General features: G+C 44.2%; 1 protein-coding gene across 7 annotated transcripts in view; it reads right to left on the bottom strand.

Annotated features, from left to right (window-relative positions):
• The window catches only part of CADPS (calcium dependent secretion activator), a 203506-nt gene that overhangs the window by 49219 nt on the left and 134667 nt on the right, over window positions 1–19620 (bottom strand). For 2 of the 7 annotated variants that reach the window (XM_067003206.1, XM_067003209.1), the window contains exons 14-19: window positions 16903–17004; window positions 15956–16019; window positions 15196–15319; window positions 12732–12800; window positions 11856–11873; window positions 3647–3753 (exon numbers count right to left, since the gene is read on the bottom strand). In XM_067003206.1, the coding sequence (XP_066859307.1) occupies window positions 3647–3753; window positions 11856–11873; window positions 12732–12800; window positions 15196–15319; window positions 15956–16019; window positions 16903–17004 (484 nt within the window). The remainder of the gene's footprint in view (window positions 1–3646; window positions 3754–11855; window positions 11874–12731; window positions 12801–15195; window positions 15320–15955; window positions 16020–16902; window positions 17005–19620) is intronic. The other 5 variants (XM_048069814.2, XM_048069840.2, XM_048069851.2 and 2 more) reach the window with 3 other exon arrangements.

The raw sequence follows: 19620 nt of genomic DNA, 5'->3' as shown, positions 1-19620 counted from the left end.
AATCACGCAGGAACCAAAACCATCAAGAATCAGGTCTGCTTCGGATGCCTGCCCAAACATCCTCCCAAAAAATGTTGGTGGGAAACGAGTGGACGCTGAGAAATGTGGCTGTTGAGGGTCCTCTTAAAATTAGCAGCGCTTGTCCATGCTTTTGAAGGAGGGTGATGAGGTTGTCCTTGCACAGACGTGGTTCTCTGGCTGCTCCTCTGCCTGCCAAGAGCCTGCCACGCTGCCTCCCCATGTCTGTGCCCAAAAAGCGATCGCTACGAAGGGCCAGCAGCAGCCAGTATTTGGGGAGATGGGAAAGGGGAGGCCAAAGAGTATCTTCTGCAACAAATCCAACATAATCACTGCAGAGTCCTGCAATAAAAACCTGCTTCCATGAAAAAGGAAAAAAAAATGCTATTTTAAAAGAATGAGGAAGAAAAGCATACGATCATTTGTGGAAAAAAAAATGCCCAAACCAGTCATAGCTTCCCTTTTACTGGAAAAGTAAAATTTTAGCTCCACAAGTCTGTAACTTAATGCCAGACTCCTCAACCTCCTCCTCCCTACTCTCAGTGAACAGGACCTTCCTGCAGTGGGACCATAACACCACGCTTTGAGGAACTCCTTCAAGATGGTAACATTTCCTTTATTTACCATCTACTTACCTGCTTCACTCAGAACACGATGTGAAGGCAAAACAAAGTGTTCTTTCTAGCCAAACACACCTATTAGTGTATGTTTTACACATGGATACACATGTATATATGTATGACCTCAAGGAGTTAAAATACATATATACATATACACATACGTATACATAGAGAGAGAACATGGGTTCCAAAAGGCTCGAAGGCCACGGTCTCTGGCGTGTGCCATCAGTCATCCAGGGGAAGGAAATCAGAGCTGGGAGACATCTGAGGAGCGAGGTGACACACGGCAGAGACCTCCTGCTCTACACAGTACCTACCAAGGCACCACTGATTCTCCTGCATTTTTGTCTCTGCTGCTTTGCTTCTTTCTGATGGGTAAGGCAAACCCAGCTGACAAGGCACGATGCTCCTGCTCTGATGTTTTTTGAACATACTCCGTGCTCTGAGTTTTGGTTTCTGGGTTCCCATTTGTGTGTCTGCCCGGATGGCCATGTTGGGAAAAAAGGGGTGTGTTTTAATCACAAAAACTGTTGGTTTTCAGAAAATAAGGCATTCCTTCAGTAACTGATGCCATTTAATTCTGCTGAACATCCAAAGCAGACCAAAGAGCTGCACCTTGCAGGCTGAACTGTCTCACCCTCAGGCGAATGGACAAGAAGACAAAAAATCTCACCTGGAATAATTTGAAAAAAAAAAAAAAAAGTACAGTACCTCAGCAGTTCTCATCACACAGGAGCAGAATAATGTGGCCATGACGCATAATAAAAATGATGTGCTAAATCCACCAGCCTCTTGCCTCTCTGCTCCTTTGGGTGCAATTCCAAGCGTGCAGAGAGCTGGCCAACTGCCTGAGCACTGCTGAAGTGCCACAGAAACCCTCGGGACAGGAGTTCAGTAACGTTCTGACGGCATCTGGGGTTTCTGGACAGAGATGAATTTCACCCTTCCAGGTCACCATTCAGAACAAGGGACCAAGAACAAGCCTCCTATCCCTGTTGGCATTAACCTTCTGTCTCTAATCACAGCCTTGTGACACAGAAGATGCTGAAGAACAGCTTTGAACGTTCGTCCTTGTGGGGAGCAGCACAGCTGGCTGAACACCACGGGCCCTGTAACTGCCTGCTTCAGAAGTGTACTGTTTTCAAAATTATTTGTACTTTAAAATCAGCTCTTTCCAGGCTGGTTGCACAAACAGCCTGCGCTGGTGATGAGTGGAATAAAATATCGTTATCCTTGGGCAAGTTATCGCAGTGCTCTCAGGCACCTCCTCACTTTTGCGAAAAAAAGGAAGTTTATTTCACTCTTCACCACGTATATTCTCTCTCTACATATAAATACTGTATATCCAGTACAAGGCACATACAGACAAAACCATAGGAAGAACACTACCATTCTAGTCACTTGTGTAGAACTCAGTCCATCTCCACCACAGTGTACTATAGATCGGGTGAATGCAAAACAACAGAGGTAACAACAGGCTGAGGAGAGATTCCAGGCAGGTAGGGTTGTGTTGGGATGTAACTGCAGCGCTCGTAAAAGATACCCATTGCTACATGCATGGACTGGACTGCTACGCCACATTGACCCTCCTGTGTAAGGCTACCAGCTCCACAAGCAGCCGACTGGGAGTTGCTGTTACATTCCTCGGTTAAAGTTACGGAAGCGAGGGCAACCCAGGTAAAATCCCAGGAGGAAACATGGCACTGAGAGGGCATGCACGAAATATGACAGGAGTGACTCGTGTCATTCAGTTTAGTCACATACCTCTTTCCCCTGCCAGGATCATCCAAGATTGAATGAACAGTAGAAAAACAGGGAGGAAATTTAAATATGCAAGCAGGCATTAGTTGGGTGTTGTGGATTGTTGTGTATTATCAATAAGTTAAGTTATATTGCAAGTTTAATATACACTGGAATGATTTTTAGGTGATTGTGAAATTAGTTATCAAATGCTTTTAATGCAAAATATAGTGAGTATATCTAAAAATGGGAAGGAAAAGAGAAAAGAGCGCATGAGTGTTACAATACCTACAGTCATAAACAATAACTGTTCACTCTGATTTTTAGAAATGATTCACTTTCCAACACTTAGCCAAGAGCACCAGATTTACAGAGAACACCGGGCTCAATCCTGCAAACACTTACACGGGTGGGCAAGTCCCCATGGGCAGCCCTGTCCGGGCATGCTGACGGCGGGGCTACACCCAGCACGGCCAGCGGCCTCGGGATCAGTGTTGCCAGGATTGAGCCTCAGGATTTTCTGAAATATACCTGACTCTAACACAGTTTCAGTGTTTTAAAGCACAAATCTTTCCATTAAAGTGCTTTGAAGAGTTAAGAGTAGTTTATCAGGCATTAGGTACCTCAAATAATTAGTAACAGAGAATAATTCGTCCTGATCTCCACAGCTAGTAATTGAAGTATTCCCAATAAACCAAGACAGAAGCGGCCAACAGAAAACCAAGCGAGCTAAAACAGCAGTTTATCATGTACCACAGGGGCGAAGAAAACCCCTGGAAACGACCTGAATGCCCAGGAAGGGACCAAAAATCCTTGTTTTGTTTTGTGATGGTTTTACTTGTCACAGCTCTCAACAGCAGGAGCGGTTTGCTGCTGACAGTGACCGCCGCTAGTGCTGTCTGGAGGTACAAACACAGGACATTTTGGGCAATATACGACCTTTCTCAAAAGTGGACGGGCTTGGTCTTGCACGTAGCTGGTGGTGAATATAATGGGCTCTTGCTGGCGCTGCATGAAAGGCTGCAGACTGATGTAGATGACAGCAGGATTTAATTCATTCCTCCTTTAGCCCTCCCTCCCCTCTGAAAAGCAGTCTTCCTGACCTGTCCCGTGCCTTCACCAACACTTTTATCACCGTTATTGGCTTCTAAAAAAGATAACCCAGCACCTGTTCGGAAGACATCCCATAAGTACACAGAGCCACCAGCAACCGACCAGACCCTGCTCAAGACCTGCGGGGCACAAGCTCGCAGGGCGCCGCTGCTCACCTCTGCATGGTGTTCTTCGTTTTGTTGGAGGACTTCAATTACCAATTCTGCCAGACGTATTGTGTCTTCTAACTTTTTAGCTGGTGTGACTAACCGGCCTACATTTTCTGTAGTACAAGAACTTGAGTTAAAAGGCAGGCAGAGTGAAAAGCTAGATGCACAGTAAGTAAATTTAGAGGTTTAAGAAATCCCATAATATTCTACAGCTTTAAAGATCTTTTCATGCATATGTTAAATGCTTATATAATTAGTACTGAGCAAACCAGAAAGCCACATTCGTTATAATACTATGAAAATACAGTGCTCCAGCTCCAAATCTCACAATACTGTCAGAGTTGTTTTGCTCTATGGTGAGGTGGTGGCACTTTATTAGCTCAAATAGGAACATTACATTCCCTAAAGACAGCATCTGGCCACTAATGTATGAACAATATGTGTCCTTCAACGTAGATGATGCATTACAAATCACGTCTGTACGATTTTAACATTTTTTTAAGATCAATTTAAACAAATCTCTCTGCACTTTTAACAAATTGTCAAACTTGAGCAATTTAAATGTTCACCTGCTACTGAAAGCAAAAACGGCAGGTCTGACCTGCTCCAGGATTTAACTTCACAAAGGTCAAGGAGTTACGCATGCTGGAGGGAGTGGAAAGTGGTAAATCCCACTAGGTGTTCATACGTAAGATTTATATGGGAAAAGAGATGCAACTTTACAGCAAAAACCCCGCAAACAAACCAAGGAGTTTAAATCCTGGAGCTTGCTGTTTAGCTATATTGAGTTATTTTGCAGCATTTTCTGAAGATTTTTCAAAACAATCAAATCATATTCTTCCAGGTAACATATTACTATTAGCATATTAAACATCTGAGGTGCGAACAATCTGGACCATTTAGAGTATTTCAACAGGAATAATAGAGAAAAAAACAAACTAGACGCATTTTCATCGAACGGCAGCTTCCGCAGAGCTGGCTAGGTGCAACCAAGGAGGCTCCTGTGACCTGACCCCATGGCTCACCTGCTTTGGTCACCCTGGGGAGAAGCAGAGCAGCAGCCCTGCTCCCTGGGGATCCACCTGTGCTGCGGTGTGTCACCACCTGGCACTACAGACATGTCCCTCTGGCTAAAGACTGGGTGCCAAACCTGGCTCTAGCATAGCTAGGGGGAAGGACAGCACTTCGGTGCTACATCAGCTGCTTCATACCTCTCCACCTACATGTATTTTGGTCTCTCCGTGATATTAAAGCTAGAGACTTTGCAAATAGGTGAAGTACCAAAAAAAAAAAAAACACAAAACACAAAAGCCAAATCAGTCTGCTGCAATTATACAGCACACAACAGACTGTTTGCGCTCAACAAAGCAAAATGCAAGACGTGCACAAATTAAAGCTCCTTTACTAGCAAGGAGTCCATCCCAATTCACCTTGGGATGCCCAGAGCTAAGCCCAGCAGCTTGGGTCGTGCTGTGATGCAAGGCAGCTGCGCACCTTGCTCCAGGCTCCTGCATGCATTAGCATTTTGTTAGTGCTTAGGTTTTGTTTTCTGATGGAGCAGAAACTTGGGGTTGCACAGAGATGTCACCACTGTGCTCTGCTGGGTCCCACGCTGAGTACTGGGGCAGAAATCCCTGCCTTGCTGAAGGCTCGCTGAACTTTGAGGACTCGGCTCTTCGCCTCCACACCATGCCTGCTCCTACTTTTCTCTGAATGTACATCTACAGGCAGTGAATCTCCCATGAAAAGGAAAGGCATGCTTTTCGGAATGGCCACACTCAGGCGGCTGTGTGAGGGTACATGGTGCTGTTTTCAGAGGAGCTGAACAGCCAGGCCAGCTGAAATCTGGCATTGCAGGTGCTTGGCTCAGCGGAGAGATGCAACATGGCAAATTCTTTCTCCATTTTTCCTGACTGATACCACAGACAGGGGCTCTGGGCTTTCTTCTCGGGTTTCCCTTTCATCTCTTCTATCACTGGAAACAAAAAGAAATCCAGGTTCCCCTTATCCTACTTTATTGAGCAAATACTGATACTAGTTAAGTCGTCCTTCCTTCTCCTATTAAAACCAGCACCTCGCTGGCTACAACAAAAAGAAACTTGTTCCTTTTATGCAAAGAGAGTCCAAAGGAGTGTCCTTCAGTAAGCTCTGGTTGCTTCTGCACCTCCAAAGCCAGGGGGAAGCTTTTCCATTGATCAGAGCAGCATCAGACCCATTCTCATTTGCAACACTGATCTGCTCTCAAATACAACTAAAAGACAAAAGTGTTAATAAGAACAACTGCTCAGAGATGCTGTCTTTAAAGAAAATATTGATGCTTATACAACTTTGGCAGCCAGCAGATGTCAATCTTAATTTTTTTTCTTCTTATTTTAAATATTTCCCTGGTTAAGTTACTATACATCAGAATATTCTGCTAAGATAGCTGGAGCACTGACAGTTACATCAAACGTATACGATATACTTATCAAACATTTCATCCAACATCATGTAAAGCTCATACATATTTATAGTTTTCATGCAAAATGTTATGCAACAACAATGTTATTTTGTGCTGACGTTGATATTTGAAAATGTTGCATATGTCAGACATTGCTAGACAAAAAAATGTGGACATTTTGAAATAAACGCTACCTCTAAATCTCTAAAAACCTACCACGTCGCGCTAGGTGTTTCGTAAAGCTGCACACGAGAACTAGCTCCCTAACGCTAAACAAGCAACTGCTTAATACTAAACAAGCAACTGCTAGACTAGGAAAGCACTGAATAAAAGGAAGGAAGACTATTACAGTACTTGGCGTCTGTTTGGCCATGCCTTTGAGCATATGATTTATCATGTTAGTCTGCGTTTGAGGAGATGACGGTGGCCCAGCCGGTGGCTTAGGCTTGGATGGACGGGCTGCTTGTGCGTGACGGAGAGAGACGCCAAAAGTAAAGAGACAAGGGACGTCATAAACAGTGACAAAAAGATGAAAACTTTTGACATGAACATAAGCAGGAATGGTCAAATACAAATGGAATAAGCTGCTGGGTTTTTGCTCGTTGGTACTCGAAGTATTGCACGGGAATGACACCGTTTAACAACAAATATTCTAGAAGTCAGGAGGTTCTTACATCCTACGGCAGCGTGCAATCAGAAAGCTAAAAATTCAACACCAGTGTGGAACTGCCTTTCATGCAGCCACGTGACAAACCTGACTTCGGGTAATTCAGCTAAAACTCCGGAATTCAGAGCAGGTGACTAAAAACCATCACTTTAAGTCAGCGCTCCAGTGCTTAGGTACATTTAGCAATAGAATAACGAGCCACATGAATTAATTGCTTTACAAATATCAATTACACATTTTAGAATTAAACGTCACTGTTGGTTAAAGGGAGCTATAAAATATTCTTGTGCAATTTAAACATGTAAAAAAATCTGTCACTTAAAAATGTGTGGTTCCTGATCGTTTCCAGCTCATTTAATTATTTTCAACTTGGAATTCTAGTGGCTTTTATATTCTGGGTTGAATCATATATAAAAACTTGCCAGCTCTATCAAATATGTTACTTGCTATTCCAAATGTTAGAATACTGCAATCAGGACTTGACCCATCTGTCATATAGTTTACAATATCAGCATAGGAAAAATTCAAAGAAAATAGCCTTTCCTTTTACATACACTCAGAGAATAAATTATATACTGTGCATATATTAACACAATAGTTTCTATTACATTTAATAACAGTTTTTGCAGCATTGTGACTATTTTTAATAATGCCATTTGCAAGGATTCTGGCATATTTATCTGGACATTCTATTGCCAAAAGTCCTTGCCATTTTGATTGCATTTTCCAGTGGAAAAAAAAAAAATTGGTTGGCTTGTGCAAAGTAGATTTCTGATTGCTTTTAATTCTCACAGAATTACAACACTTATCGGAGTATAATAAAGAATATTCGAGTAAACCCTTAGTTAAAGAGTATGAGTTAGGTTTGTTCCCTCTCTCCATACACAGAGGTACACACGTACACGAACACACACACAATGCACAACTGTGCACACGCACACACACACACACACATTTTTAGTCTTTTAAGCTGTAACGATTTAATTCAGACTCTTAGATTCGAGCCACTGGCTTCCGGCTTTCTTTTTTCGTTTGTTTTGTTTTGTTTTCCGCTAACAAGAAAAACAAATCTATTTGCTTATCTCTGGAGTCGCCCTGCTCCTTGTTCAATGTTTACCCAGGGTGGCTTTGTCCCCAGAAATCGTACCTCTCAGCCTCAAGTGACAAAAACACCAGCTTTTTGGGCATTGGCCTAATGACTTTCAGTCTCATTTAAAACATAAGCAAGAATTCAATTTGGCTACTCGCTGATGGCTCCTGAGCCCCGCATGTAATGGTTAGGAAGGACACTTTACTGCTCACCACTAGGACGAGCCGTTCGTGCCACGGTCCCGGCGCGGGCAGGGGTTGTGGCACGTCTCCTCTCACCTGCGCCTGGCAGCCAAGTGACAGGAACGCCTCGCCACAGGAATGTCAGTCCTGCTGGCTCCAATGTTGGGGAGTCCGAGAGGGAGAGCTCCTCCTAGCAGTGCCAGAGCCAAGGAAATCTGCCCCCCATTGCACCTCTGTGCGCTGCGACCCTAAATCACCCCTAGATTCGAGCCCAGCCTCTGCACCGCCAACCACGGAAATACTCATGCTAAGAAAGGGGGTGCCCACGCGGACCCCGGCAGAAAGCAGATTTCAGACCTCGCTGACATCCAGCTCCTGCAGTGGCCTGACTTGTGCAAGTGTTTTCTGCCTTGGGGAAAAGCCATGAGCAGAGAAGGATGAGGAGGAAGCAGCAAGAGATGCAGCACCTCCGTAACCTCAAAATTCAAACAGGGACGGGGTGCTGGGGCAGAGGCACTCCTCTGGGAGTGATGCTGAGAGCTGTGGGCAGCACGCCCCGTCCTGCCTGGTGCTGTGGTGCCTGCTTGAGATTTATGTGTGTCTGGAAGGGATTTCAGTGAGGATAACACTTTTTCTCCCAAACCAAGATGCATTACCTTCAAGCTAAGAAAAATTCACGGAAATGTTTTTTTATCAACTCAGGAGACTCAACTTCAGCTCTCAAAAATTCAATATTCTGCAAAGAAAACTGATCTCCTGACCTTCTGGTGGTTATTTAGCCTCGTGAAGAATTTTTGCACATCTGAATTATATCTCATGCCTCAGGCAGCAAGTTGCTTTGGTAAGAGCTCTGTAGAAGGATAATGCCACAGTGCAGAGCATCGTGTAACAACTTCAACACTGCTCTAAACACGGGCTTTTAAAGGACAACAGGAAAGCTAGGAAGCTGCGTAATGACTCCTTGTCAAATGCAACCGAATGCCACTTCAAGGAACGAAACAAATAAAGCAGCAGTTCAGCAAGCAAACAAACACGGGTTGCATTTACGTCTGAGTTACAGTCATGGTTAAATATATGATTTATTAATGACTTCAGTCTCTGTTCCTGCCTCAAAGACTGATGGTATCATATATTTTGCACCCGTATTTATTTGGGGAATGTCATTTGATTTTCTTGATGAGCTCTGTGCTTTATCACAGATGCTGGGGGTGATTGCCTAGTGGTGGCTGGGCTAATAAATCCCAGGGGACCTCTTCTTGTCTCAGGTTGGGTTAATAAACAAGCAGCTGAGCCCCTACGGCTTCAGTGCGCTCTGTAAAGATTACGGGTACGTGCACGGAGCTTCCCAGGCTGAGATCCAGAAATAGGCAACGCGAGTGACGTAAAGTGAGCGCGGGGACTGTGACGAGGGCCAGTACGAGTGCCTTGACAAATACCACTGCTTGTCAGCAACCTGCTGCATCGCTCCACTCAGACACCGACCTCTGCCGCACCCGCTCCCCCAGCCCAGCACGCTTTCCACGCCTGCCGGGGTGAGCGCCTTGCTCAAGATGCTCCGCGGCCGGTGCCAGCCGAGGCTGACGCAGCCGAGGCCGCCGTGCTCGGTGCCTCTCCTGCCGGCGTGCCCGGGTCCCCAGCCTGACGTGGGAAGGGACAGGCACCGGGGCTTGGGAACTGCACCCGCCCTGGCCAGGATGGGACGGTACACCCAGCGGTGCTGCTATTTCTTGGGCAGGGGATGAGGAAAAATTGCATTTTTGGTCCCCCGATGGCCCAAAACAAGCTGATTTCCCCTAGGGACAGAGCAATGGGACGTCACTGGGTCTATCTCAAGTTGCTTTCTGTCTGCAGAGCTGCCCTGCTGGTGGTCCTTGCCCCGTGCACCGAGGCACCAGCTGTCCCCAGCCCTACATCTCCTTCACTTCTCATCTTCATGCATCAGCTCGGGGGACCACAGGAAGCCTCTTTTTTTACAGAGGCCAAAACCAAATTCAGTACATTTCACTACATGAGATATAATCTAAAACCTAAAGACCAAAACTCTTATACTAAGCACCAGGAATGACCGACCTGACAGCTATCACTGTGGCTGGCACCAGCTCTAAAGCTGCCTGTACTCAGCTCCAGCAGAGCGAAGTGGCATTCGTGTTCATGGGAACGGGATCCCCTAATGCCACCGCACTCCAGCACAGTGCAGTGCATTTCTCAAATCCTGTGCATAAGGGACAGAGAAATTCTTTTCTAAAGGAAGGATGGATTCCCAACTTATATAAATATGCCTTCAAACCCTTATTAAAAGGTTGCACTTATTAATGTGAGTGTTAGTAGTTTTGTCTGATTAATAATTAAAACAAGCCATTAATCTTTAATTATTGTAATGTTCTGTTTAGCATTCTATTTTAAGTCCATATTTTTATGAGACTACAAGCAGGAGACTACACGCTTTTCAGGGGAAAGGAGAACGAGGGGTGACATTTGTGTGTTTAAGAAGTTGTTTTCAATATCTTATTTTTATTCTTGCTTTTGGCAAAATAAATAAAAAGTCAGGCCAAAACCCAGTCACTTTTGACTCCACTTAAGCTGAGGAACTGATTTCAAGTTGAGTCCTGCTGACCTTGCCTGAAAATTTTTCATTTAAGACAGTGGTAGAGTTGTGGGCACGAAGCAGGGCAGTCGCAGCTCGCTTTGTCCTCTCACTCGCTCCGAGCATCAAGAAGCAGTTTTATTTTTAAAGGAGCTGGGCCAAAGAAAGGTCCTTCTGAATTCCCAAACTTGCAACACGTGACAAGCCTTTGCCAGCAAGAGCGATGCCCATTGCTCGCGCTGTGCTTAACACACAACAGCCCACTGCGGCCATCGGAAATAGCTGCACTTGCCATGGTTATATTTGCAGTTTGTGTGCCTGCACCTCTCGCAGATGTAGGGAAGAATTAATCTCTGTTGCCTGAATATTGCTAGTCAAAATTGGGTTTAGTGCCACGCTCTAGATCCTGGGCCAAATGTGAGCTGCGGGGGCCTGGGGAAGCCTGGGCAGAACTAGCCCAGTCCCTTTTCTGCTTTATAAAAGCATTTCCCTTTGCAAACAGCTGAAATCGACTGAATCCTGTTATTATTTTTTTTTTTCCACAAAACATAACAATCTACTCACAAAAAGAGATGAACAGTTCAGGTTTCAAGGACTTTCAAACCAGGACTCTGGCGTACAACAGAAACGAGAACAGGGGGCTGCAGACCTCCAAAACCCCTTCTGAAGAGACAGGCATTTCGGGCATTTTGGTCTGCGCTGAACCTTTGCCTCATCACATGTCACCACAGGTTATAAACGAGAGACAAACACGACTTCTGTCTGACCGGATTGTTTGTCACACATTAACGAAAAAAATTGGAAAAAAAAATAAAAAAATAAAAAACCAGTCCTCCCAATAGGGCATAAAACAGAAGATATGAAAAACAAAAATGAACGTTAGTTTCGTCATTAATGTGCTTGTTGGGTGTGTTAAATTAATGGCCAGATCACCAACATTTCTGCGCCAAAAATGAGCTGCAGTTCTTTTGGAAAACAAGAAACTTTCTCTTTACAAAGGCCAGGTTCTCCATTAAAACTGTCTCTTAAGAAGACACTCGATTTCTATGAGGTATTTCTAATCTACACTCTATTCTAAGGAAGGAGGCAAAAGAGGTTACGTAGACAGCACAAATTAACTCCTTAAGTATCAATGCATCTCCATTTTCAGCCTGAAGGAGTACATATCTTAAGGAGCTATGAAAAAAATAATAAACAAAATAAATATAACTCAACAGTCCTAGTAATTTATAATGCATATACAATAGTTCACCTGCATCCTTTTGATTCTCTATATGAAAGAGAGAAAGCGACAAGGAGAGAAAAGAGAGAAACAAGAACAGATAGGCAGGATTAATGAGCAAGTGGACCGCACAGCCCCCCAGTTATGCGTGATATATGACATTTGAAAAGAAGAAAAGTTGCCCCGTCTCGCCCCCCCGCCCAGCAGCATGGTGTTACCAAAAGAAGCTCCTTTGAAAGAGGTGAAAGAAAGTGCTGCACAAATAGAAAATCGGAGAGCGCGAGCTCTGCGAACGTGCAGGGGCTCCCCAAGCGGCACCTGGGCTCGTGTGTCCCCTCCGGGGCTCGGCGGAGAGGAGCAAACCAAAAAATCCAGGAGGAGAGCAAGTACAGCGCTTCCGCTCGAGAGAACGGACAGGAGACATGTAAGATCTGATGTACAGAGGAAGGACAGCCTCACAGGGTCTTATACACAGGATTGGTTACAGATCGTGTACGCAGGAGAAGGGACGGCTTCTCCCCACGTCCTTTATCTGACCGCTAGCTCGTTTCTCCCCGGTGTAGCTGCTGCCCTTTGATTGTGTACCAGTGACAAGCACTTTACAAATTGGGGTTACACGGAAGCAAAGTAAAAATGCATTCAGGTCACAGACATAAAGAGTAACTGAAAAAACTTACAGACAGTCTGAGTTTATCACAAACAAATGGCTAAATTGTCTAACCTGTTTTAGGCTGATAAAAAGTGACTGGACTTCTCACACTGGGTTTCACAGACAGAAGCAACAGACAAGCCAATGCTAAAAGACTTGAAGCAAGGAGAGTGAGTTGGTTTGGATCTGGACTTTCTTGAGGTAATGAGAACAGAAAGAGTGAGGACAGCATGGAGAGGAGGGTGGTAGGTACTCACGAATGGTTAAATCCATCACTTGAGAGGCCAAGCAGAAGACAGGATGCTCATACATTTCTCTCTTTTTCCCTATAAAAGAGGATTTGGGCATGCAAGAGGCTTAGGTCAGAGGTAAAGAGGTTATAGGTTATAGGTCAGAGGAAAACTTTATATTAGGTTAAAAGGAAAATAGCCGTAGAGTATTTTGGGATACACACAGGATAAAAGGAAAAAAAAAGGGGGGGGAAAGGAGGGTTCAAATCAGAGGTCTACTGGATTAACCATTCAGCATGCCCATGAGTCACAAGAGAGGTTGTGACCATGACTCTAGAGGTTTGTTCGGAACTGTTTGCAAGAATATGGTCAAAACGTCATGAATAGAGGAAAATAGATTTTCATTAGTTTAAGGCTCCGAGATACTAAGGATTTCAGCCTTCAGTATCTAAGGCTCTCGCAGGTATTTCTTCATAAACATAGCCGCAAGCACTGCCGCCACTGATTTTGTTTTGAATCTCTGAGAAAACTCTTTTAAACGTGGCTGTTCAGATGTCAGCTTTTGAGAGCAGGATTTCCAAACCATGCACGGCACACAGAGATGCACCTCGCCAAGGCAAATTTGTCCTTTGCTCTTCCAAGGAGCTATTTGAACACGTAGTGGACTATGCTCATGAGAGAAAACCTGATGCATGCAGCTGGCGGATGTTGGGTTGTTTGAACTAACAAGCCCAGCATGCTTCGAAATTGGTGTTACAACCACTTTTACAGAGATAGGATAAAAAAGTGGCTGTGGCCAATCACGGATAAAGGAGGAGAAAAGCAGAAGAGAGCAGGTAGTGTGGAATGAACTATTTCTCTGAAAAGGTAGCTGGAAAAAAAGTTTGTTGCTTCAAAGTATTCCCAGACCTACAAGTCACAGTGCAAAAAGAGGGCAGATAATTAACACAACCAAGAAGAATTGAGGCACAAAAGGAAAAGTACACACTAACTGTTCTACTTTGGAAATGAATGCATTTTTACTTACAGATCATAAAGTTTGTTTTTGCATAGATTTATCTGAAAGAAGAGAGCAAATCTTACCAACGAGTTAGTGATATTTACACAGAGAACCTAAGGGAGCCAGCACTGGGTAGAAGCATCCATCACAGAAAAGCTGCTTTTGATTCTCAGTCCTTCTCCAGCCTTGTCAAGTATATTTAAACATTGCATTTTATAGAATACACCAATTAAAATATCCTGTGAAGTTGAGTACTTCGATAAATTGCCTGATAATACAGTGCTTATGAAACCTTCGTTCCTTCTCTATTTTTGTCACTCATTACCAAGTCAAGAGTTGATAAACATCCTTTTAGTGCCCAATTCTTAAGTGTTTCTCACTGGATGCATAACAATGAATTCATTACCACTGGTACACAATTTGCATCGTTAGACAGAAAAAAATGGAAAAAGAGAGGACATGTCATGTACAGAACCTGGACAATTTGTCATATAACAACCCAATTTTTCATGTAAACAAGAACTAAGAAAAGATCAGAGGGAGCTGTTTTTTTTTTCTCCTCTCAATATTGTCCTAGAGGCATACAATGATAATCTCAGCTGTAGGAAAGCTTCACATCACACATGACAGAAACCCAAACTCTGGAGCAGAACATACCATTCATCTGGAACATACGGGTTTAAGCAATTGCAAACTTGGATACAGTTGGGTAGGAGTTTCAAGTTGGGAACAGCAGCCCACAAGGTAGCAACATAAACTGATCAACATGTAAAGAGCTACTGGATCAGAGAGCTTCAGCTAACACGTATCCTCCAGCAAGCTTTAAAATGTCTTTTTGATGGCTACATGTGTCTCTGGTCACTGGTTATTATTCTCCCATAACTTAAAAGGTCAAAATATCAGCTGTGCCGGATTTAGAGTGACAAGAAAGAAATCTGATGCAAGTATGGGACCGACTGATCAATGCCTGCTATGCAAAGTGCAAAGACAATGAAACACTCCCAGAAAAAGACATTTTAAATTGGCTACAAATGATTAAGCATAGATTAAACAGTTTTTCAGCTTCTTATTTTTCATTTGTTTCCTGAACTCCACTGTCACAAGCAATTAGCTGCACTACACCTTCAGCTGCAAAGATGACATCCCAAGTATTTCTCAATTTGTTTTTTAAAACCACGACATGAGTCTGAATACTACACCACTGGCCAAATGCACTAATGATCAAAGAAAAAAAAAAGAGAGAAAAAAAAAAAAAAGAAAAGCTACAGTTCCTTTTAACTGTTTCCTCTCTCTTTTCCAGAAAAAGAAACGTTTTACATAGCTTCCACTCTTTACTGCTTCGAAAGCCAACACTACAAAAATGATTCATAATCACATCAATTTTATTGACAAGTGAATAAATAGTAAATGAATTTCTCTCAAATAGCTCCCAGCCACAGTTGCCACCTAGAAATATAACAAAACTGTAATTTCACAAAGAAAGAGTCTTACCTTCAATTTTGGCATACTCTGATAGTCGAGTATAATTGACTAGAGCTGCTTGCTCCAAGCATTTACGGATGACTGTTTTTACCTCCTCTTGAGGGACTGGAGTAACTATGTCTTTCATCAGGACCTTGACACAAGAAAATCTGATTTGTTGTGGCATCAGGCGCACATAACTGTTTTTTTTTTTTCTCCAAGCCCAACAAACACATCCATTCCTACTCTAGCGCTGCATGGCTCTCGGGGTAAGCGTGCAATAGGCAGGATTCACAACAGGGTCACCTTGGCCAGCCTGAGACGTGGGACATACCCCTTCCCCAGTGTTCTCTGTATCCATACCCTACAGCATGCCTTAAAATCTGTTTCCCGCTCCTTAGGGCAAGACATTAAGACCTATCGCAACTTCCCCAGGGCTGGGCAAAGTTATGCCATTCCCAGGCTCTGCTGATGACTTGGGTTTGTGTCCGGGTTCAGCTGTGCTGCAGGTTAGCAGCAAGGTATCACTTTAGGAAGGGTCTGCAGTGCCGATGCTTGTCAGCGAGGTAGCTGGCCCGTAACTATCGACACAGAGATACGCTGTGCTGCTGTTTGTGCCAGGCTGCACCTGGCCTCCAGGCTGAAGCAGGAGTAATCAACAGCCCCACTTAATATTCCAATATTAACTACCACTAATTACACGTAAAACAGTAGTTCTTTAAGCTCTTCTGGATGGAAAGACACGTGAATGCAGGTAATTTCAACAACTCTTTGTTATTCTTACGCTTACCCTTTCCAGCAGTGAGAGAGTAGCTTTTAGAGCACCTTCTGGACGGCCAAATGGAAAGCAGTACCTAGAAAAAACACATCACATTAACATCAGGTGCTTGTCAATATGACTTTCCAGTGCTATAAAGATCCTTTCCTGAACAGGACCAAGCAATTCTCTGTTCCCTCTGTCTGGTATTAGCATTCTTTCCATGGGGCAGTTTTCAGAAAGGCTCTGATGGTGTGGATGCTAAGGCAGCAGAACAGAATAAGGGGCGGCTGGGAAGGTCAGCCAATTTTAGCTTATTAAATCTGGGTGTCACCTGGGGAGCTTTTAGGTCTCCTGGTAAAGAATTAACCATCCTCTCCTCACAAAAATGAAACAAACCCCCTGGAGAGGACAGCACCAGCTACCTCCAGCTGGGGACCTGGTGATGCACAGGGCTGAAGCAGCCACTGTCCCAGCAGGGTGCAGGTCCGAGGCCCACAGACCCTACAAACAAACCCATGTCACCCACTCGTGTGCACGTGTGCGTGATCCACGCGGGGCGAGGCTGGTGTGCTGTGAGCAGCTCATCCCTTTTTATGGGGGCAACATCCATCATTTCTGTAGTTATGACATTACCCCAGAAAATGCTGCCTATCTGTATGCTAGGAAGCATTAAACATAAATGGGTAATAACTGAGCAGAAAAATAATAAGGGATTTTTTTTGGGGGGTGGGGGAGTTAAATTTCAGAAAAAAATCACAGCTTTACCATGAGTATGGAAGCAGGAGCTCTGCAATACCCTTTAAAGGTTATTTCTTTCAAATCCCTCTCCAGCTACAAACACTGCCCTGCTTAGGTCTATGCCACTCATGCAGGATTCCCTCATGCATTCAAAACCTGCCTTTTGGCTTTACTGTTTATAGGAGGGAGTTTGGAGGAAATCAGTCCTCTCCCCTTCAGCCTGGGGTCTCTGCCTTTACCTAAAATGCGTGATCTGATTCTCCAGAAGCAAACGCAGCCGCTCCTTGATCTCTTCAAATCGCTCTTTCTCATCTACGGTTACCGTTCCTATCCCGTCCGGCCTGAAGGAGAAATGCCGTGAATGACTCAGGCTCCACCTCACGACCCTGGGAAATCATCTGCGCAGCAAAGCACATGCTGCAGGTTGGGACACAGATGTCACCAGCCATTAGACCCAGGACAGGGCATGTGCCAAGCCGAGACACGGCGGTCACAGCAGCACGACCGCAAAGGTATCAGAAAGCAAGAAAGCAAGAAATATCCCCCCTCTCAGAATGATAATCTGTACATGGACTTCCCCCCACACCCTCCTCTTTCTTTTTTTTTCCTTTTTTTTTTTTTTTTCTGTGACAGGAAAACCTTAAAAAACAGAATCCCCTCTTAAATGTAGGTATATAACAAGGAGCACAATGCCAGCTTTCACGCAGGATTGGGCCCACTGCTGGCAAAATATGGACTTCATTTCTGCAGAAAAATTCAGCTGCTAATTTAACACAATTCACAGTGTAAAGAATATCGACAACAGCCTTGTATACGAACAGAATGTAAAATCCTGCACTCCTTCAGAACCACTGAATCGCCTTATTACAATAATTTCTCGAAGTGAACCATCTTCAATATATTCTGCTGAAATGCACCTAGAGAGCGGTAAGTATTTTATACCTGAAAACGCAATGCCTTTTCATTCATTTCAGTTCGAGTGGCAAAAATCAACACGCGTTATCACCGAATTTCAGGGAGTATGAGTTACTACTCTCTGGCATTTGGTGCGTGCACAGGAGTGCATTGTAAGACCCCAGGCTCCGCTGCCTCGGGTGCTCCTCGTCCGTCACCGAGCACAGTGTGCAGCGGGCGCTGCCGCGGCGCTGCCGGGGCTGTGACGGGTGTACCCGTGCTCCCGCGCCCCGTCCCTCCGCCGATGCAGCCCCAGCCGGGAGCCGAAAGCAGCCGTGCCCTCCTTCCCCCCGCAGCCCCACGGCAAAGCTCGCTGCAGAGGAAGGCAGGGAGAGGAGCTCGCCTCTAATCCATCCGCCAAAGGGATCGGCGAGCCAGACAATCGGCAGCGCCGCTCCCCATTACCGACGAGCAAAGTCTACGGATTTGTGTACTCCTGGGCAACTCTGCTGGCACAGGCTCTCTGTAGGTAATGTAAGGCGTCTTAAAATTGAACAAATGTTCTTACTTAAAGGCCTCCTCCAGTGTTCAGCCTAAGCTGCATAAATCCTCAGCACTAGACTGGTTTGGTTATACAAAAGACTTGGCAAGGGATTACAAAGCTTCTAATGAACCTCCTGTCAGGGGTTAATTGGTTGGCTTTATTTTCCTCTTAAAGAATCAAAGGCCCTAAACTTAGGAGAAAAAAAAAAAAAAAACGATAAAAATGAGAAGCAATAAAATCTGTACAATCACTTCTCCTTGACCCTGTATTTAGTAAGCTCTCAATATCATAAATACAAACTCTGATATTCCAGTACAGGTGAATAAATGATTAAAACATTTCAGGAGAGTAACTAGCAAACCTTACACGATATTCACGGCATATTCTTAAATCTAAATATACATTAAATAAAACTTACAATATGGACATAAAAAATACTTGAATATCAGGGGATGTATTTAAATTTAAATAGCATTTCATCAGAAATTGTAATTTGACTGTTTGCCAAATTCAGTTGTGCATTAAGGAGAAAAAAAAGGAAAAAGATTTAGGCTAAAACTTAGATAAAATGTCTTATCTGGGAATACATTTCATAAACATTTTTGGAAGTATGGATCTGGTCTCATTAGTACCTAATTAGGACTGGTTATTTTGAAGAAATGAGCAAGCCACAAAAAAAAAAAGAAAAAAAAAGGAAAAAAATTAGATATTGAGCAAAATTTAATGTCTGAAGATGCTTAATATATTTTTATTCTAAAATTCCATAAAATATTTAACACTCAGATAGATACGTCCCTGCCTTTTGTGATGCTGTGCACCTCGTAGTGCCGGGTTTGCTGCCAACAGAGGAGCAGGTAATTCAGGACAGACAGCGATAAATGCTGTACATGAAGGGGCAAGGCTGAAACCCTCATTTGACTTTTGGCACCCGGTTCTCGCCCTGTACCCGTAACAACTCACGGTGTCACTGGGTTAATTGTGTCAGCGCTGACAAACGAGGCAGTGAAAGCCGCCTGCCCTGGCAGTGATTTGCTGGTGGACTGGAAATGGTCTGAAAGTTGTGTTACCCTTTGCAGGGTCAGTAACCTCCGACGGCGAGATTTACTGACAGGCTGGAGGGAGCTGCGGTTACCTACGTGGGACTGGATGATGTCTTCTCCCAGAGAGGACAGTAAGCATCCAGGCTGCCTTTAAAATCATCGTCAGCTTTAAAAATATATATTCAAGGGGTTTAATTGAAAGCAGAGTGCAGTGGCGTGTGAAAAAAAAGCCGGCTCTGTATGCAAAGATCTGGGCGACTCACTGCTGATGCTGCTGAAGGCAGGATCAGGCCCGTGTCTGACAGCTCAGGTTGGGTCGCAGCCCGTCTACCCAAATCATAGCTTCTCACTGTATTTAAGGGCTTCAGTTTTGTCAGAACCGGCTATTAGCACGTTAACGAGTGGTGTGGGACACCCGCTGACATACCACCATGGGCCGCGCGCAGGTTGCGCGGTGTAGCTCTGGAAGCACTGGTTTT

The sequence above is a fragment of the Anser cygnoides genome, chromosome 10 (genome assembly GCF_040182565.1).
Source record: "Anser cygnoides isolate HZ-2024a breed goose chromosome 10, Taihu_goose_T2T_genome, whole genome shotgun sequence".
NCBI lineage: Eukaryota > Metazoa > Chordata > Aves > Anseriformes > Anatidae > Anser > Anser cygnoides.
Note: the sequence above shows the minus strand (reverse complement) of the source record. Positions and strands in the feature narration are given on the sequence as shown.